The 15,416-nt window shown below is 43.4% G+C and overlaps 1 protein-coding gene across 3 annotated transcripts in view; it reads left to right on the top strand.

Moving 5' to 3' along the window:
- The window catches only part of LOC115463760 (gastrula zinc finger protein XlCGF26.1-like), a 34,145-nt gene extending 24,876 nt beyond the window's left edge, over positions 1 to 9,269 (top strand). Inside the window, exons 1-3 of one of the 3 annotated variants that reach the window (XM_030194513.1) lie at positions 435 to 540; positions 6,800 to 6,928; positions 7,836 to 9,269. In XM_030194513.1, the coding sequence (XP_030050373.1) occupies positions 537 to 540; positions 6,800 to 6,928; positions 7,836 to 9,259 (1,557 nt within the window). In that variant the 5' untranslated portion in view covers positions 435 to 536 and the 3' untranslated portion in view covers positions 9,260 to 9,269. Of the gene's footprint in view, positions 1 to 434; positions 541 to 6,799; positions 6,929 to 7,835 lie in introns of those variants that run through there. The other 2 variants (XM_030194512.1, XM_030194511.1) reach the window with 2 other exon arrangements.
- The last annotated feature ends 6,147 nt before the right edge of the window (positions 9,270 to 15,416 follow it).

Genomic DNA, 15,416 nt, shown 5'->3' with positions numbered 1-15,416 from the left:
CCTTAGCCTTGCTGTGTGGCTCCGTTCTATCCGGGCTCCGGCCAAGCCCTCGTTCACGTTAGTACATATTGATCAGGTGGTAGGATATGAGTTTACCCTGATAGAAGAAACAAGAAAACGTAGCCTCCTGGGTTCTGGTGCCAGACAGGCAGATTTTATTTTTGGTTTCTTTTCTTGTGCAGTGTGTGCTAAGGGTGCACAGATAACATTGAAAGACTGCTCCAGGACATGGTGGAAGGGCAGCAGACCATTGTACAGAGGCAATGCGAGCAATAGCAGGTGTTGCAAAATTCATTGGAGACACAGCACAACTCCCTGGCACTACGGGCACCCAGGGTGTAAACCACTCCCTTGGTTCCGGTGCTAAAGAAAATTGTACCAGAAATGATCCGACTGTTTGTTTTTGATGAACTTTGAGAGGACTGCTTACATATCTGATTGACTGGAAGCATTATGGACGGCCTATTTAGGGAACCTTTTCACCGGTAGCAGCCAGACTGCCTTTCAGGACATCAGCTCTAGCAGGACGACCGCCTATGTGTAAGTGAAGGCCGCTATTCTGGAGAGGGCAGGCTGTACCCAAGAGTCCTACCAGAAAGATGTTGGAAGGGGTCTCTACAAGTCAAGGAGAATCCCTGGAGTTTCTTCTACTGGCTCAAAGAAGTCATCTGGAGATGACTTTAGCCAGAGGGAAAGACTGGCCTGGAGATAGCGAGAGTCATCCTCCCTAAACAGTTCCTGGAGGGACTACCGCTGTCAATGAAATAGTGGGTGAGGCAACACCCTAAGTTGATGCTGAAGAGTGCTTTAGAAGCAGCTGAAGCTTTTTTCCAAGTGCAACATGAACCTGAACCCTCCAAAGAGAGGAAGTGAGCTGGGAGTCATGAGGAGAAGACAGCAGGCAAGATTGGAGAACACTAAAATCCAGAAACTGCCTTCCAGCCCAGCATCTGCGAGAAAGGGATTGGAGCAATGGAGATCCTCTTCCCCACAAACTCCACATACTTTGCTGACCTGGCCACGAGATACACACTTTTCAGATGTGGGGAGAGAGGTCACATTGTCAGAGACTGCCAAGAGTTGGACGAAGAGGCCATGGATGCGAACATGGTCACTCCACATTCTTGCAACTTTGTGGAGGCTTCTCAACCCAAAAACAGAAATAGTGTGCTACAAGTTGAAGTGGATGGGAACCGCTATCAGGTGCTGGTAGACTCTGGCAGTGTCAAGACCTTCATTTGGAGGGAAATAGTTACCAGATTGCAAGTGAACTATGAATACACAGAGACCCTATCATGTGTGCATGGGAACCAGAGATGCTATCCTATGCCTCAAGTAGTACTTAAAACACCGGTCAGACAAGCCCAGATGGTTCCCCTACTCAGTTGTCTTGGGCCAGGATTTCCCAAAATTTGGAGCCATCTGGGCTCATTTAACTGCTGACCAGAAGATGGAGGAAGAGTCTTTTCCCAAGATCTTCCCTTTGGAGGATCCTGACTTGTATACAGAGAACCGGAAACTTCATAAACCCCACTGACAGTGGCCGTTATAGAAACTGCACTGCCCACTTAATTTAGGGGCTGCAGCTGATGAAGACCCAGAGTCAAGAGTAGATATGCAGAATGCTGCAGGCCTTTTAGATAGTCTGCCCTAGTGGAGCGTTGAAGAGACCATGGGAAACTAGGAGGGCTCAGGCAAGGACAAATCCCTTAGAGAAGTACAGGTCAAGATTATAATGGTAGATGAGAACCCCGTGGGCAATCATGTCTCCTTGAAGGCAACTCCCCCATATTTTGTATGAAAGAATAACTTATTCTATAGGGTGGCCAAGGGAAGCTTGGAGGGGGAGGAGACAGAGCAACTGTTAGTTCTGCACCCTTATTGCAGGCAGACAATGCAACTAGCATCCAGTCACCTATTGGGAGGTCACTTGGGGGAGGAGAAAAGTCAGGAACATATCCTGGCCCATTTTTTCTGGCCCAGTGTATATAAACAGGTAGATCTCCGTCCTGCCCGACCTGCCAGTTCAGGAGCCCTGCAAGGACTTCACTTGCCCCTCTTGTTCCGATACCCATCGTCAATATCCCATTCAACAAGTTGGCTATGGACTTCATGAGGCCACTTGAATGAACAACTCGTGACAACAAGTACCACATTGTGGTCATGTTGGATTACACTGTGCATTACCCAGAGGCCTTTATACTGCATAATATGAAGATTACCACCATGGCCAGTGCCCTATGGGAAGTTTTCTCCCATATGGGGATTCCCACCAAGATCCTGTCTAATCAGGGCACAACTTTTATGTCTCGAGTCATGAAGCAAGTTTGTGCCCTGTTAAAAGTAAATACCTTGCAGACATCAGTATGTCATCCTCAGACAGCTGGCATGGTGGAACTTCAAGAGGACTCTAAAGCAAATGCCAAGGAAATTTGTGGCTGAAGATGGGAAGAATGAGACACCTGCTCTCATATATACTGTTTGCTGTCCAGGAGGTGCCCCAGAGTTTCTTTCCAATTGAATTGTTATATGAATGGAGACCTAGAGGAATTTTCAATGTTGTCAAAGAAGACTGGGAGGTGGAACCCAGCCTGGGGAAGAATTTGGCAGAGTTCATTCTCACCATGCAGGAAAGACTGAGGAAAGCTGGTGAAGCTGCTGAACTCTGCTTCAAGAAGGCTCAGATTGGACAAGCCCAGGCCTTTAACCAGAAGGCCATTTAGTGGACCTTCCATCCAGGAGACAGTCCTTCTTCCCTTGCTAGAAAGTAAACTGCTATGTAAGTGGCAAGGGTCTTATGAGATGATAGAGAAGACACACCCTGTCAACTATAAGATGGTCCAAACAGACAAGAGAGGCAAACAAAGATTTTTCCATGTCAGTTTGTTAAAGAAATAGATCCCAATGACTGCAACACTAGTCCAAAGGGATGATTTGGGTCTAGAGGTTCTGACACAACTTAAGGCCTGTTGGGTGAGCAGCTTTCAGCCTCCCAGAAAGCGAACCTGCAACATTTGGTCTGCCAGAACCAGGACGTCTTCTCTAGTATGCAGGGCTGGACCCACCTTCCAACCAATGATATCATCACTAAGCCAGGAGTAGTGAGCCAGCATCACCCATAAATGATCCCTGAAGCCCATCAACAGACAGTGATGAAAGAGATAGACCTGGGGGTTATCAAAGAATCCATCAGTAATTAGTTGTCCCCCCCCATCGTACTGGTGCCTAAATTGGATGGACATTTTGTTCTGCATTGATATCTGGAAAATGAATGCCATCTCCAAATTGGAAACCTACCCAATGCCAAGGATCGATGAACTCATCAAAAGATTGGGAGGAGCCTGATTCATATCAACACTGAACCTGACAAAGGGGTACTGGCAGGTGCCCCTCACTCTGGATGTCAAGGTAAAAACAGTCTTTGTGACTCCTCAAGGTCTGTTCCAGTTCACAGTATTGCCTTTTGGTGTTTATGGGGCTCCAGTCACATTCCCAATGCCTTGTTGACTGCCTGTTAACGCTACATGGAGGTTATGCGGCCATCTATTTAAATGATATTGCCATCTACATTAAAGACTGGAGGACCCACCTCATCCAGGTAGAAGTGAGTTTAGATAGTTTATGGATTGCTGGATTGACCATGAATACTAAGAAGTGCTACCTGGGAGGACAATTGGTCCAGTACCTGGGGTATTCTGTTGGGAATGAACAAGTGAGATCCTAGGTCCAGAAGGTAGAAGCGATCACTCAGCTGCTAGTACCCCAGTCCAGACCAAGAAGCAGGTGAAAGTCTTCCTAGGGTTCGTTAGGTACTACCACTGATTCATTCCAGAATTTGCCGAGAAGGTGGAGTCACTGACTCACCTTATGCAGAAGAAAATCCCTGAGAATGTGCTTTGGACATTGAAACTGGACACTGCTTTCCAGACTCTAAAGAAGAACATCTGCTCAGAGCCGGTACTGATCAACCCAGACTTCAGCATGCCCTTTGTGGTGTAGAGGAGTGGCCTAGTGGTTAGGGTGGTGGACTTTGGTCCTGAGGAACTGAGTTCGATTCCCGGCACAGGCAGCTCCTTGTGACTCTGGGCAAGTCACTTAACCCTCCATTGCCTGCCGCATTGAGCCTGCCATGAGTGGGAAAGTGTGGGGTACAAATGTAACAAAAATAAATAAAATAAATGTTTGGCTCAGCGCATTCTTGGCCCAAGAAGTGGATATTGAGGAACAGCCTGTGGCCTACATCAGTTCACAGCTGTTTCCTAGGGGGAAAAAACTATGCAGTGATTGAAAAGGAATCCATAGCCGTCAAGCTGGTGGGACATCACTTCTTGCTCATCACGGACCACAAACCCCTCAAGTGGATGACTCGTCACAAGGAAACAAATGGCCACATCATGCAGTGGTTTCTCAGCCTCCAGGCCTTCAGTTTTGAGGTTCAACGTCGGGCAGGCTGATCATGCCGATGCTGATTTTTAGTCACGGGAGGTGGACCCTGACATGGCAGGCGCTCAGCTAGGCATGGTTGAGTTGAGGGTGAGGGTATGTGATGGAGTCTGTAGGACACTGCCTCTTCCCCTCAATAAACCTTCCTTACAGCTAGGTGTCAGAGACACCTAAAGACTCATAGCCCCGCCCAGGGGGGAAGTGATACAGGAGGGGGTGGAACTAAGAGAGCGTGACCCAGGAGGTAGGAAGGGGAAAGGGGATGGCATTTGTATACTACCTTTCTGTGGTTATAATCAAAGTGGTTTACATATTATATACAGGTACTTATTTTGTACCTGGGAAAATGGAAAGTTAACCACCTTATAATCGAAAGAGAAAAACGCCTAGATTTCGACCCAAATCGGGAGATAGACGTTTATCTCACAAAAACGAATAAATCGGTATAATCGAAAGCCGATTTTGGACGTTTTCAACTGCACTCCGTCGCGGATGCGGACAAAGTTGATGGGGGCGTGTCAGGGGTGTGGTGAAGGTGGAACTGGGGCGTGGTTATTGGCCGAGGAGAGATGTACGCGTTAGGGCAATAATCGAAAAAATAAAGGTGTTTTTAGCGAACATTTAGGACACTTTTGTTGGACCCTTTTTTCACACGAACAGGTCCCAAAAAAGTGCTCTAAATGACCAGATGACCATCGGAGGGAATCGGGGATGACCTCCCCTGACTCCCCCAGTGGTCACTAACCCCCTCCCACCACAAAAAAAATGATGTTTCACAACTTTTTATTTTCACCATCAAATGTCATACCCACCTCCCTGGCAGCAGTATGCAGGTCCCTGGAGCAGTTGTTAGGGGGTGCAGTGGACTTCAGGCAGGTGGACCCAGGCCCATCCCCCCCCTACCTGTTACAATTGTGCTGCTTAATGCTTATTAGTCGTCCAACCCCCCCCCAAACCCACTGTACCCACATGTAGGTGCCCCCCTTCACCCCTTAGGGCTATAATAATGGTGTAGACTTGTGGGCAGTGGGTTTTGAGGGGGATTTGGGGGGTTCAACACACAAGGGAAAGGGTGCTATGCACCTGGGAGCTCTTTTACCTTTTTTTTTGTTTTTGTAAAAGTGCCCCCTAGGGTGCCCAGTTGGTGTCCTGGCATGTGAGGGGGACCAGTGCACTACGACTCCTGGACCCTCCCACGAACAAATGCCTTAGATTTATTCGTTTTTGAGCTGGGCGCTTTCATTTTCCATTATCGCTGAAAAACAAAAACGCCCAGCTCACAAATTGTCGAATAAAACATGGACGTCTATTTTTTGCGAAAATACGGTTCGGTCCGCCCCTTCACGGACCCGTTCTTGGAGATAAACGCCCATGGAGATAGATGTTTTCGTTCGATTATGCCCCTCCACGTGACTTGCCCAGAGTCACAAGGAACTGCACTGGTAATTGAACCGGATTCCCCTGATTCTCATGCCACGGCACTAACCATTAGCCTACTCCTCCACTAAGCCCACAGCTAGGTTGAGGAGGCCCAGAGGGAAGCAGCAGCGCCCCACAGATACGTCTTTACCACCTATGTGCAGTCATTTAGGCCATGTTCTACTTGGAGCTTTGCAAATTTGTATTTTGAGCTAAGTAATTGCTAGAGACTAAAATAACACTGGTAGCTCTGGCCAGACCAAAGATAAGTAAAGTGTATTGCTGCGCTGAGAGACATTAATGCATGCTATGGCCCTGCAGGGGCAGGCAACTGTAGATTATTGGTACATCTAAGGAACAGTTTTGTGTTGTGATTTGAACTGAACAGGATCCTCTCCCTGACACGTTTAATAAATATTGTTTTCATTCTTTAACTTTGCTGTGTTGGTCTGGCTCCACTCACATTCATGTTACCACCTCTATCTATATGAACATCCACCTGCAAAGTATGCACCATCACATGTTGGTATGTACATACAGAACAATACTCAGCCTGAAACTAGTCACTTATGCACTGATATGTCCACCTGTGCAGGTAAATGATAGAACACCAGCATTGAAGTGCGTTCTTGCCATGTAAAACTAGGAGGGTCTTAATAAGATGCCTAGGTGGCGTAAAGGCTGAGCTTGGGGGGGGGGGGGGGGGGGAGGGAGGCTTCTATTATCTATAGCAGTCCAAAAGAAAAGCTGATGAATATTGCCACTACACAGATAGCCACTGGTATTCCGGGTGAGTATGGTTATTTAGTGCCGCTAACTGTATTATGGCACTTAATATATGTATTTTTTTCTAACATTGCAATCAGTATTTAAAAATATTGTGCTGGCTGTCAGCTTTAAAATTTGACTCAGTTGTAACTATGTTTTTCTATAACAGGCTCTTTAGATGTCAAACCTGACATTGTAATTCGATTTATTGATGAGGACCTCAGGACGGAGCCCCAGGGCTCAGAGGAAAGAGTAAACCTTCCCAGTGTGGGCTTATGTGAAAAACTGCATGAAATAGGTAATATAGCTTCGATTGATTGAATCTTGGGTCTCCAGCAGGGTGTTGTAGAGTTTTTGATTAGCGACTGTAATCAGAGTAAAGGGAATCATTGCAATATCTAGAGGTGAGGATGAGGTGCACAGAACCAGCAGGGTGAGATCAGATATGGTTTGTTTCCCTCTGATCATGTGCCAAAGAAAAGTAGAGGATGACACAAATGATGACCAACCAGGGAGATGAGTCTTAAAATTTCTATAATAAAAGCACCAGCATGTAGACCCGACATGGGCTGTGTTTCGGCAGACGCAGCTGCCTGCATCAGGGGTAAAAATCAAAACTCTAAAAGCTAGAGCTGTATGTAATGATGACTGGTGCAGCATCAAAGTTCAATGTACCACCACTGTTAACCAGCTGTTCAAGGTTTGTACTATGGGAGCATTGTATCCTTGATGGTATTTTTGTGCTCCCATAGTACAAACCCTGAACAGCTGGTTAACAGCGGTGGTACATTGAACTTTGATGCTGCACCAGTCATTACTTACAGCTTTAACTTTTAGAGTTTGATTGTGACCCCTGAGGCAGTGGCTGCGTCCGCCGAAACACGACTCGTGTCAAATCTACATCCTGGTGCTTTTGTTAAAGAATTTTTAAGATTCATCTCCCTGGTTGGTCGTCATCCTCTACTTTCTTTTGGCTCCTGTTAGATTTGTGTAGAGGCTTCTTCCTGTTTGTTTTTTGTCCCTCTGTTCCAGTGCCATAGCCCACCTGTAACTGACTACAAGCAGTACCACTTCCTGTTACACACCATATGGAACCTTAGCCAAGTAAATATCATCCCTAAATAATCATATGGGGATAGTTCCTTATATGTGTCTTTCTCCAAAGTAGTAATATTAATAATCATACTCTCATTTTTATCCAACAGATGATGGATTTAGGAATAATAGTAAGAGAATGAGAATGTGTCATGGGCAGCAGTGGAAACACAAAAAGTCCCTCAAAAACAGCCCAAATCCTTCAATTGACTTTGACGGAAGAATCAATAGTGTAACACTAACCAGAGTGAAAGATATAGTCCAAAAAGGAGAGAGATCAAATTCACAAGAGAGAAATTCCAACTACAGCCCAAGACTTGTACAAACTGAAGATCTCAAACAAGAGCAGAGAGATTTTAAAAGTGCTGATACTCAAGAACTTATGTTCATTGCAGACTCACATTTTGTTGAGCACAACATACCCAGGTTAGAGACTGAGGTTCATGACTGTCGAGCTAAACACAAAACTAACCCATTTGATGATACCACCAACCAAGACAAACCATTTAAATGTTCAGAATGTGATAAATGTTTCACAAGGAAAGCTAGCCTACAGCTACACAGAATGATTCATGCTGGAGACAAACCATTTAAATGTTCTGAATGTGATAAATCTTTCTGTCAGAAGAGTGAACTGCAAAGGCATAATAAAATGGCTCACGTGGAGGACAAACCATTTAAATGTTCAGAATGTGATAAATGTTTCAGTCAGAAAAGGGACCTGGAAAGGCATAAAATAACTCACACCGGAGACAAACCATTTAAATGTTCTGAATGTGATAAATGTTACAGGCGGAAAGCCCATCTGCAACTGCATAAAATGACCCATACAGGACACAAACCATTTAAATGTTCTGAATGTGATAAATCTTTCTGTCAGAAGAGTGAACTGCAAAGGCATAAAATGGCTCACGTGGGGGACAAACCATTTAAATGTTCAGAATGTGATAAATGTTTCAGTCAGAAAAGGGACCTGGAAAGGCATAAAATAACTCACACCGGAGACAAACCATTTAAATGTTCTGAATGTGATAAATGTTACAGGCGGAAAGCTGATCTGCAACTGCATACAATGAACCACACAGGAAACAAACCATTTAAATGTTCAGAATGTGATAAATGTTTCAGTCAGAAAAGGGACTTGCAAAGGCATAAAATGAGTCATAGTGGAGAGAAACCATTTAAATGTTTTGATTGTAATAAATGTTTCAGTCGGAAAGCCCATCTGCAACTGCATAAAATGACCCATACAGGACACAAACCATTTAAATGTTCTGAATGTGATAAATCTTTTTGTCAGAAGAGTGAACTGCAAAGGCATGAAATGATTCACATGGGAGACAAACCATTTAAATGTTCTGAATGTGATAAATGCTTCACAAGGAAAGCTAGTCTACAGCTACACAGAATGACTCATGCTGGAGACAAACCATTTAAATGTTCTGAATGTGGTAAAGGTTTTAGTGGGAAAAGGGACCTGCAAAGGCATGAAATGATTCACATGGGAGACAAACCATTTAAATGTTCTGAATGATAAATGTTACAGGCAGAAAGTTGATCTGCAACTGCATACAATGAATCACACAGGAAATAAACCATTTAAATGTTGTGAATGTGATAAATGTTTCAGTCAGAAAGCCCATCTGCAACTGCATAAAATGACCCATACAGGACACAAACCATTTAAATGTTCTGAATGTGATAAATGTTTCACAAGGAAAGCTAGCCTCCAGCTACATAGAATGACTCATGCTGGAGACAAACCATTTAAATGTTCAGAATGTGATAAAGGTTTTAGTTGGAAAACGGACCTGCAAAGGCATGAAAAGATTCACATGGGAGACAAACCATTTAAATGTTCTGATTGTGATAAATGTTTCATTCAGAAAGCTCATCTGAAAAGGCATAAAATGACTCACATGGAAGACAAAAATCCAGCATAAAGAACTGATTCACCAATATTCAGCTTACGGGAGGTGGGGGGAGGGGATGTTGGCTGGTTTAAACTTAAACAGCCAAGTCAATATTCAGCGCTGGCCACTTAAGTTTATAGCAGCCAAAGATAGGCCTGTTATTTGACTGACTATCTCACTCTGAATATTAGCGCTTAGCTATTCCTGGCCGCATAAATAGCACTGAACATTGGGCCAGTAAGAGAGAAGACCAGTAAAGAAACAGGAGATTAAAATTGATACTGAAAAGTGCTCTAACATCAAAAATAAAATACAAACCATCAACCGGCTTGTGATTCTTGTACTATTGTATAGCTTTGGAATTTTGGACTGGCCTCTTAAGTACCTTGAAAAATTGAACAAGAAAACTCCTCCATTCTCATGAGGTGGTCTGTTAAAATCACTGTATGCCAAGACTGTGCATTCCTAGATCTAAAGAAGGAACAGATATCATGAAAATTAGGGGTGGGCATTTAGTGCACTATTAATGCAATTCATTTTTTAAAATGTTAACTCTGAATAAATTTTTTTATCATGATCAAAACTTTTAACTCCTGTGTGTCGCTCGCCATTGCTTTCTGTCCTCTGCCTATCCTATTTCACCTTGGCGTAACGTAGCAGAGGGAAGGCATCGGCGTCAGTTGCAAGTAGCATGTGGAATTGCTGCCAGAGACCCCCTGAACAGCCATATAAATGTTTAAGATAAGTGTGTGTGTGTGGGGGGGAGGGGGGGTGGATGCTGGACTTGTGTACTTCAGCAGCAGGAGAGGAGAGAAATGGGTGTCTGTGTGTCAGAGGTAACAGGTTTAACAGCAGAAAGGGAGCTGAAAGGGAAGGATGCAGCAGGAGAGGAGAAAGATAGGAACCTGTATGGAGGGAAGAGGGAGCAATGTGCTGTGGAATGGAAGTGTGTGTATGCAACTTTTCATTTATATTCAGCAGGTTTAAAAAGTTTCTGTGCCGTGGGAATTTACCAGTATCAAGTCATCCAGTTCAGAGGTGCGACTAATCATATGATTAAAATGTATAATTACCACGATTAATTTTGATTAAATTTTTTTATTGTTGACCACCCCTAATTGAATAGCATGTTGTAAAGGATAAACAGCCATGCTGAGCATTTGTTCACAAGGATGTTTGGGTCAACATTACAAAAACAAATTGAAAAGCATATGCCCAAATTGCATGCCTTGATTAAGTGTGATTAATCATGTGATTAACATTTTGAATTGTTGCTCACTCCTAATAAAAATAGATTATACATATAGAGCTAGCATCATATGTCTCCAGCCCTATTTAAAGCGTCAGCACATCCAGACATGCAAAAAGTGCTGAAGTTTCAGAGCTTGCTTCCAGAATCTAGTTCCATCATTAAGCTTGGACAGGTATTCCAGTAAGCAAAAGGAATATGTGAGAATCTAACTGTAAGTGCACGGATGGAACCAACAGAATATGCAAAGCAGGAGAAAAAGAAGTTGATCAGCAAACATGGAAAAACAAATGGCAAATGTACAAATTCAGTGGGAAATATAGGCGTTCATTTTCAAAAAGAAAAGCATCCAAAAAAGTGGCACAAAACAACAGATAGATGTTGCCAAAGCATCCAGATTGCTATTTTTGAAACACATTTTTAAAATGCTTTTCTATGCAATTCGTCTGCAGTGCATCCAAATCGCAAATGGGTGTGTCGGGGCGAGATTTTGGGCGAACCCAAAACTTTGGAAGTTTTTCTGCCATAATGGAACAAAACAAAAACATTGAGGACTACAATTTAGACATTTTGGTCTAGACCTCTTTTTTATCACAACTAAGTCAGAATAGTGCCCTAAATGACCAGATGACCATTGGAGGTATTAAGACATAACCCCTCCCCTTACTCCCCCAGTGGTCACTGACCATCTCCCAACCCCCAAAGATGTAAAAGAAACAGTACATACCAGGCTCTATGACAGCATCAGATGTTACAGCCAGTCCTATTAGAGCAGTAAGCAGGTCCCTAGAGTACCTAGTGATCATTTCAGTACACTGTAGAGAAGGGAACCCAGGCCCATATCGCACTCTTGTGATGAAAAGTGTCAGCACTCCAAAACCCACTGTACCCACATAAAACGTCCAAAGTTGGATTTAGACATTATATTGAAATTGTCCCTCATAACTTGCAACTCCAGGAACCATATATGGATCAAGCCCAGACACATGAATGGTTAAGAAGAGAACCAAAGAATAAAAATTAGAGATTGATAGTTGCAGCCCGAGAGAGCAGATTACTGGCAAGATGGTTCACGGCAAGCATAGAAAAAACTGGTACAGTACAGTCTCAATAATCCGACCACTGATCTCACCATCTGGCATATCCAACAGACCCCTGGTGACGTTGCACAACTTCTCTTTCCATTTTCCGAACCTAGGACCCTACTTTTACCACAAAACAGCATTGTTGTGAGCTGGGACTCCGCTTTTACTGCCTTTGTTTCTGCATTATTTGAGTGGTTACCACTGTTTTCTGTACTATCCAACTTTTCATTTATCTGACAATATGTCAGTCCTGTTGGATAATCGAGACTTTACTGTACGACCGACATTTGTAGGTTTTGTGGGAAGGAGCTGGAACTGGTAAAAGAGAAAAACACCAGAACAGCATTAATCATAGAGGTATCATTCCCAAGTGATTACTCTGTGAATTGCATGGAGAGAGAGAAGATCCTCAAGTACTAAGATATGCAGTGTGAGACTAAGAAAATGGGGTAGAAAGATACAGAAATATTTCCCATCGTTTTTGAGTGCTGCAGGCCTGATCAAAAAGAGTTTCCAAGCACATCTGGATAAGTTGCTTATTACGTTACAGCTTTTTCTTGCACAATATCGCTATGCAACATGTGCATGACATTCCCATGCTCTGTCCATGATAATGTCCTCTTGCAGTGCCACACTATTCAGAGAAGAGTGCACTTAGCATCAGAAACCACGACTGGACAGGAGTCCAAAGGCAAAAGAAGGAGGTCCAAATCCTCACTTATATGCAACAAGAAACCAAAGGAAATGAGGCAATAAAAGACGAGGATTCCAAAGATGTAGTGTAGCACCTTTAAAAATATCAACAAATCCAGTCGCCTAATGTGTCAGATTTGACATGGCCATGTTTCAGCCTGTGTCAGGAGTTAAAAGAACTTTGCAAAAATAAACAGAAATATGACATATGTAAAGAAACAGAAACATTGCTATAAAAAAAGATAAATACGTTTTTTAAATCATTTATAATTTTTCATTTTACAAGGGTCACTTGCAAACAGTAATACAGAGATGACTGTACATGAATACAATATTAGAGGAAAACAATCTCAATTAGATAAATGGATTATATACAATCTTTCTCTTTCTTAGACCACAAAATAAATAGGGGGAGTGAAACAAGACAAGGAGATCAATTAAGTAACAGTAAACAAAGAAAATGTGGTATTAACCTGATTATCCCCAGTTATTTGTCAGAATCATTATTCCACATTGATCGTCTGGTTGGCTTCTTCAAACCCAAGATGCTGTATAGTCAATTAATTTCGTTGGAAACATACTTATTGTCCAATATTAGTGGAAATAATACACCTGATTTCATTTTTTTTCTTTTAAAACCAGAAATTATTTAACAATACAAGCACTTGAATCTCTAATCCAATTTCCACTAATTAAGGTAATCCCAGTTTCACAGGCTTCACTCCTTTTGAATTAATATACTAAGAGGAATCATTTCAGAGTAAAAAACTTTAGGAGTCATACCCGGAACTCTGGGAAAACAACAATCTTGATATTAGTCATCTGTAATAATCATTTTGTTCAAATTTTTCTGGTCTATTATCATTTTCAAAATCTTAACCGTTTCCTATTCCTGTAGAACTTCATTTGCTGTATCAATTTTTCATTCTCAAAGGATTTGATTCGATTATCCATGTGGTTCACTTAATAAGATTATATCTGAAGCAAAATTATTTACTACCATCGTTAGGTCCTGGAGCGCCTTCCAGATGATATTCAATGTAACCTCCAAGGGAGTCAAAATCTCCAAGCTGATAGCTCTTACGGGTTTAGGAGTGGCACCACCGACATGGGTTCAGCTGTAAACGACTTCCATTTCAGCATACACTCCTAACTCACTCCTCCACTCCTTTGGACATGGTGGTTAAATGACTCGGGAGCGATGAAGTTGTTTCCGAGTCGAAGAGCATCGACGCTCCTTCGCCGGCGCTAATCAAAGGACTCATCAACCCAGTCATCTGTGGGCAGCTTGTCGCGCAGCGGTCCCATACTTGCTGCACAGGGGACAAAACGCTGGTCATCGGCGGCTGACCCCCCATTGTCCCCTTCCTCTCAGTTAAGGTAACTGCAAATGCAGAGAGGAAATTTCAAGTAAACAAAGACAGAACTTCAGAGGACAGCTGGGCCGTTGAGCATACGAGCTTCAGGTCACCATCTTTACACTCTCCCTTGTTTGGGACACTCTTTGTCTGGTTTCTCCTCAGAGGCCTGTCTGATATGGGTAACCCTTCAGCATAGCCCTCTGAGTCACTGAAACACAGAAGCCCCTCCACCACTACAAGGTAGTGTCCCTTCGGAGGGGAAATACAAACATTTATAAATGTATGTGTGTGTGTGTGTGTATATATATATATATATATATATGTATGTATGTATGTATGTATGTACACTCACTTGTACATACACACACACACATTTATATACACACATACACACACTTCCTGTCTTGCAGTGAGCAAAGCGGCAGCAGCTGTTAGAAGCTCCAGGACCTCCCGCTCCAAATCAAGTGTTTAAAAGCTGAATTGCGCACAACGCGCCCTCCGAAGAACTAAATTACACGACCGGCTATATGGACAAGTTCGTCCACAAATCCCCAATCGAAATGGCACAGAAAACTGGCACAAAAACAAGGGGGAAAGCTGGGGGCGGAGAAATCAAAATGGCGGACGGCCTCACACTGACGCGAGCGGCATTCACAGAGACACAGCTGGAAAGCTAACGGCGGCAGTAGTTCGCGTTTTGGATTTTAAAGCCATAAAGGAGAGAATGCAGACAGCAGGTACAATGCCTATAGCATTTAAGGACCCCTTATTGAGCACGAGGTGGTAAGTGAGTACAAGCTAAGCTTAGATACCATTATGGCCTTGTATGATCTGAAGGATGATCTGATCCTCTGTCAGGCAGGTTCCAAGCTATACCTGTCCTTGTCAAGTTACAGAACTTGTTACATTTCTTTGCTTCTTGGTAGTTTCAGAGCACCTTGTCTATAGCTTGTTATCTTAGGCAGGTGTTTATGCCAAGTGCTAGCAGTTAAATATTTATTACTAACACCATCTTGCCAGAATGAAGATATCTCTAGACATCACTGTTACTAACATTCTCTCTGTGTGGCGATGGTATGTACATAGAATGTGGTTATAAGCCATCCGGGGTCTTGCTGTGACTCATAGGCTGCAGAATGGGGGGAGCCATAGGTGCCTTGGCACCCCCCCCCCCCCGAAAAAAAAATTCATATGGCAGGCCATCGCTCCTTCTCCTTGGCTCTAATAATTCAGCAGGCAGGAGGAAGCTGCTGCTGCTGTGTGATTCCACCTCCTCAGCAGCAGTACATTGATGTCACTGTAGTTCACAGCGCCACTGCCGCAGGACTGGTCAGGATTCCACCTCTTCTTCTTCAGTCTGCTTAAGGTTAGTCAGACCCAGGGAGCAAGA

Source organism: Microcaecilia unicolor, chromosome 2 (assembly GCF_901765095.1).
Source record: "Microcaecilia unicolor chromosome 2, aMicUni1.1, whole genome shotgun sequence".
NCBI lineage: Eukaryota > Metazoa > Chordata > Amphibia > Gymnophiona > Siphonopidae > Microcaecilia > Microcaecilia unicolor.
Note: the sequence above shows the minus strand (reverse complement) of the source record. Positions and strands in the feature narration are given on the sequence as shown.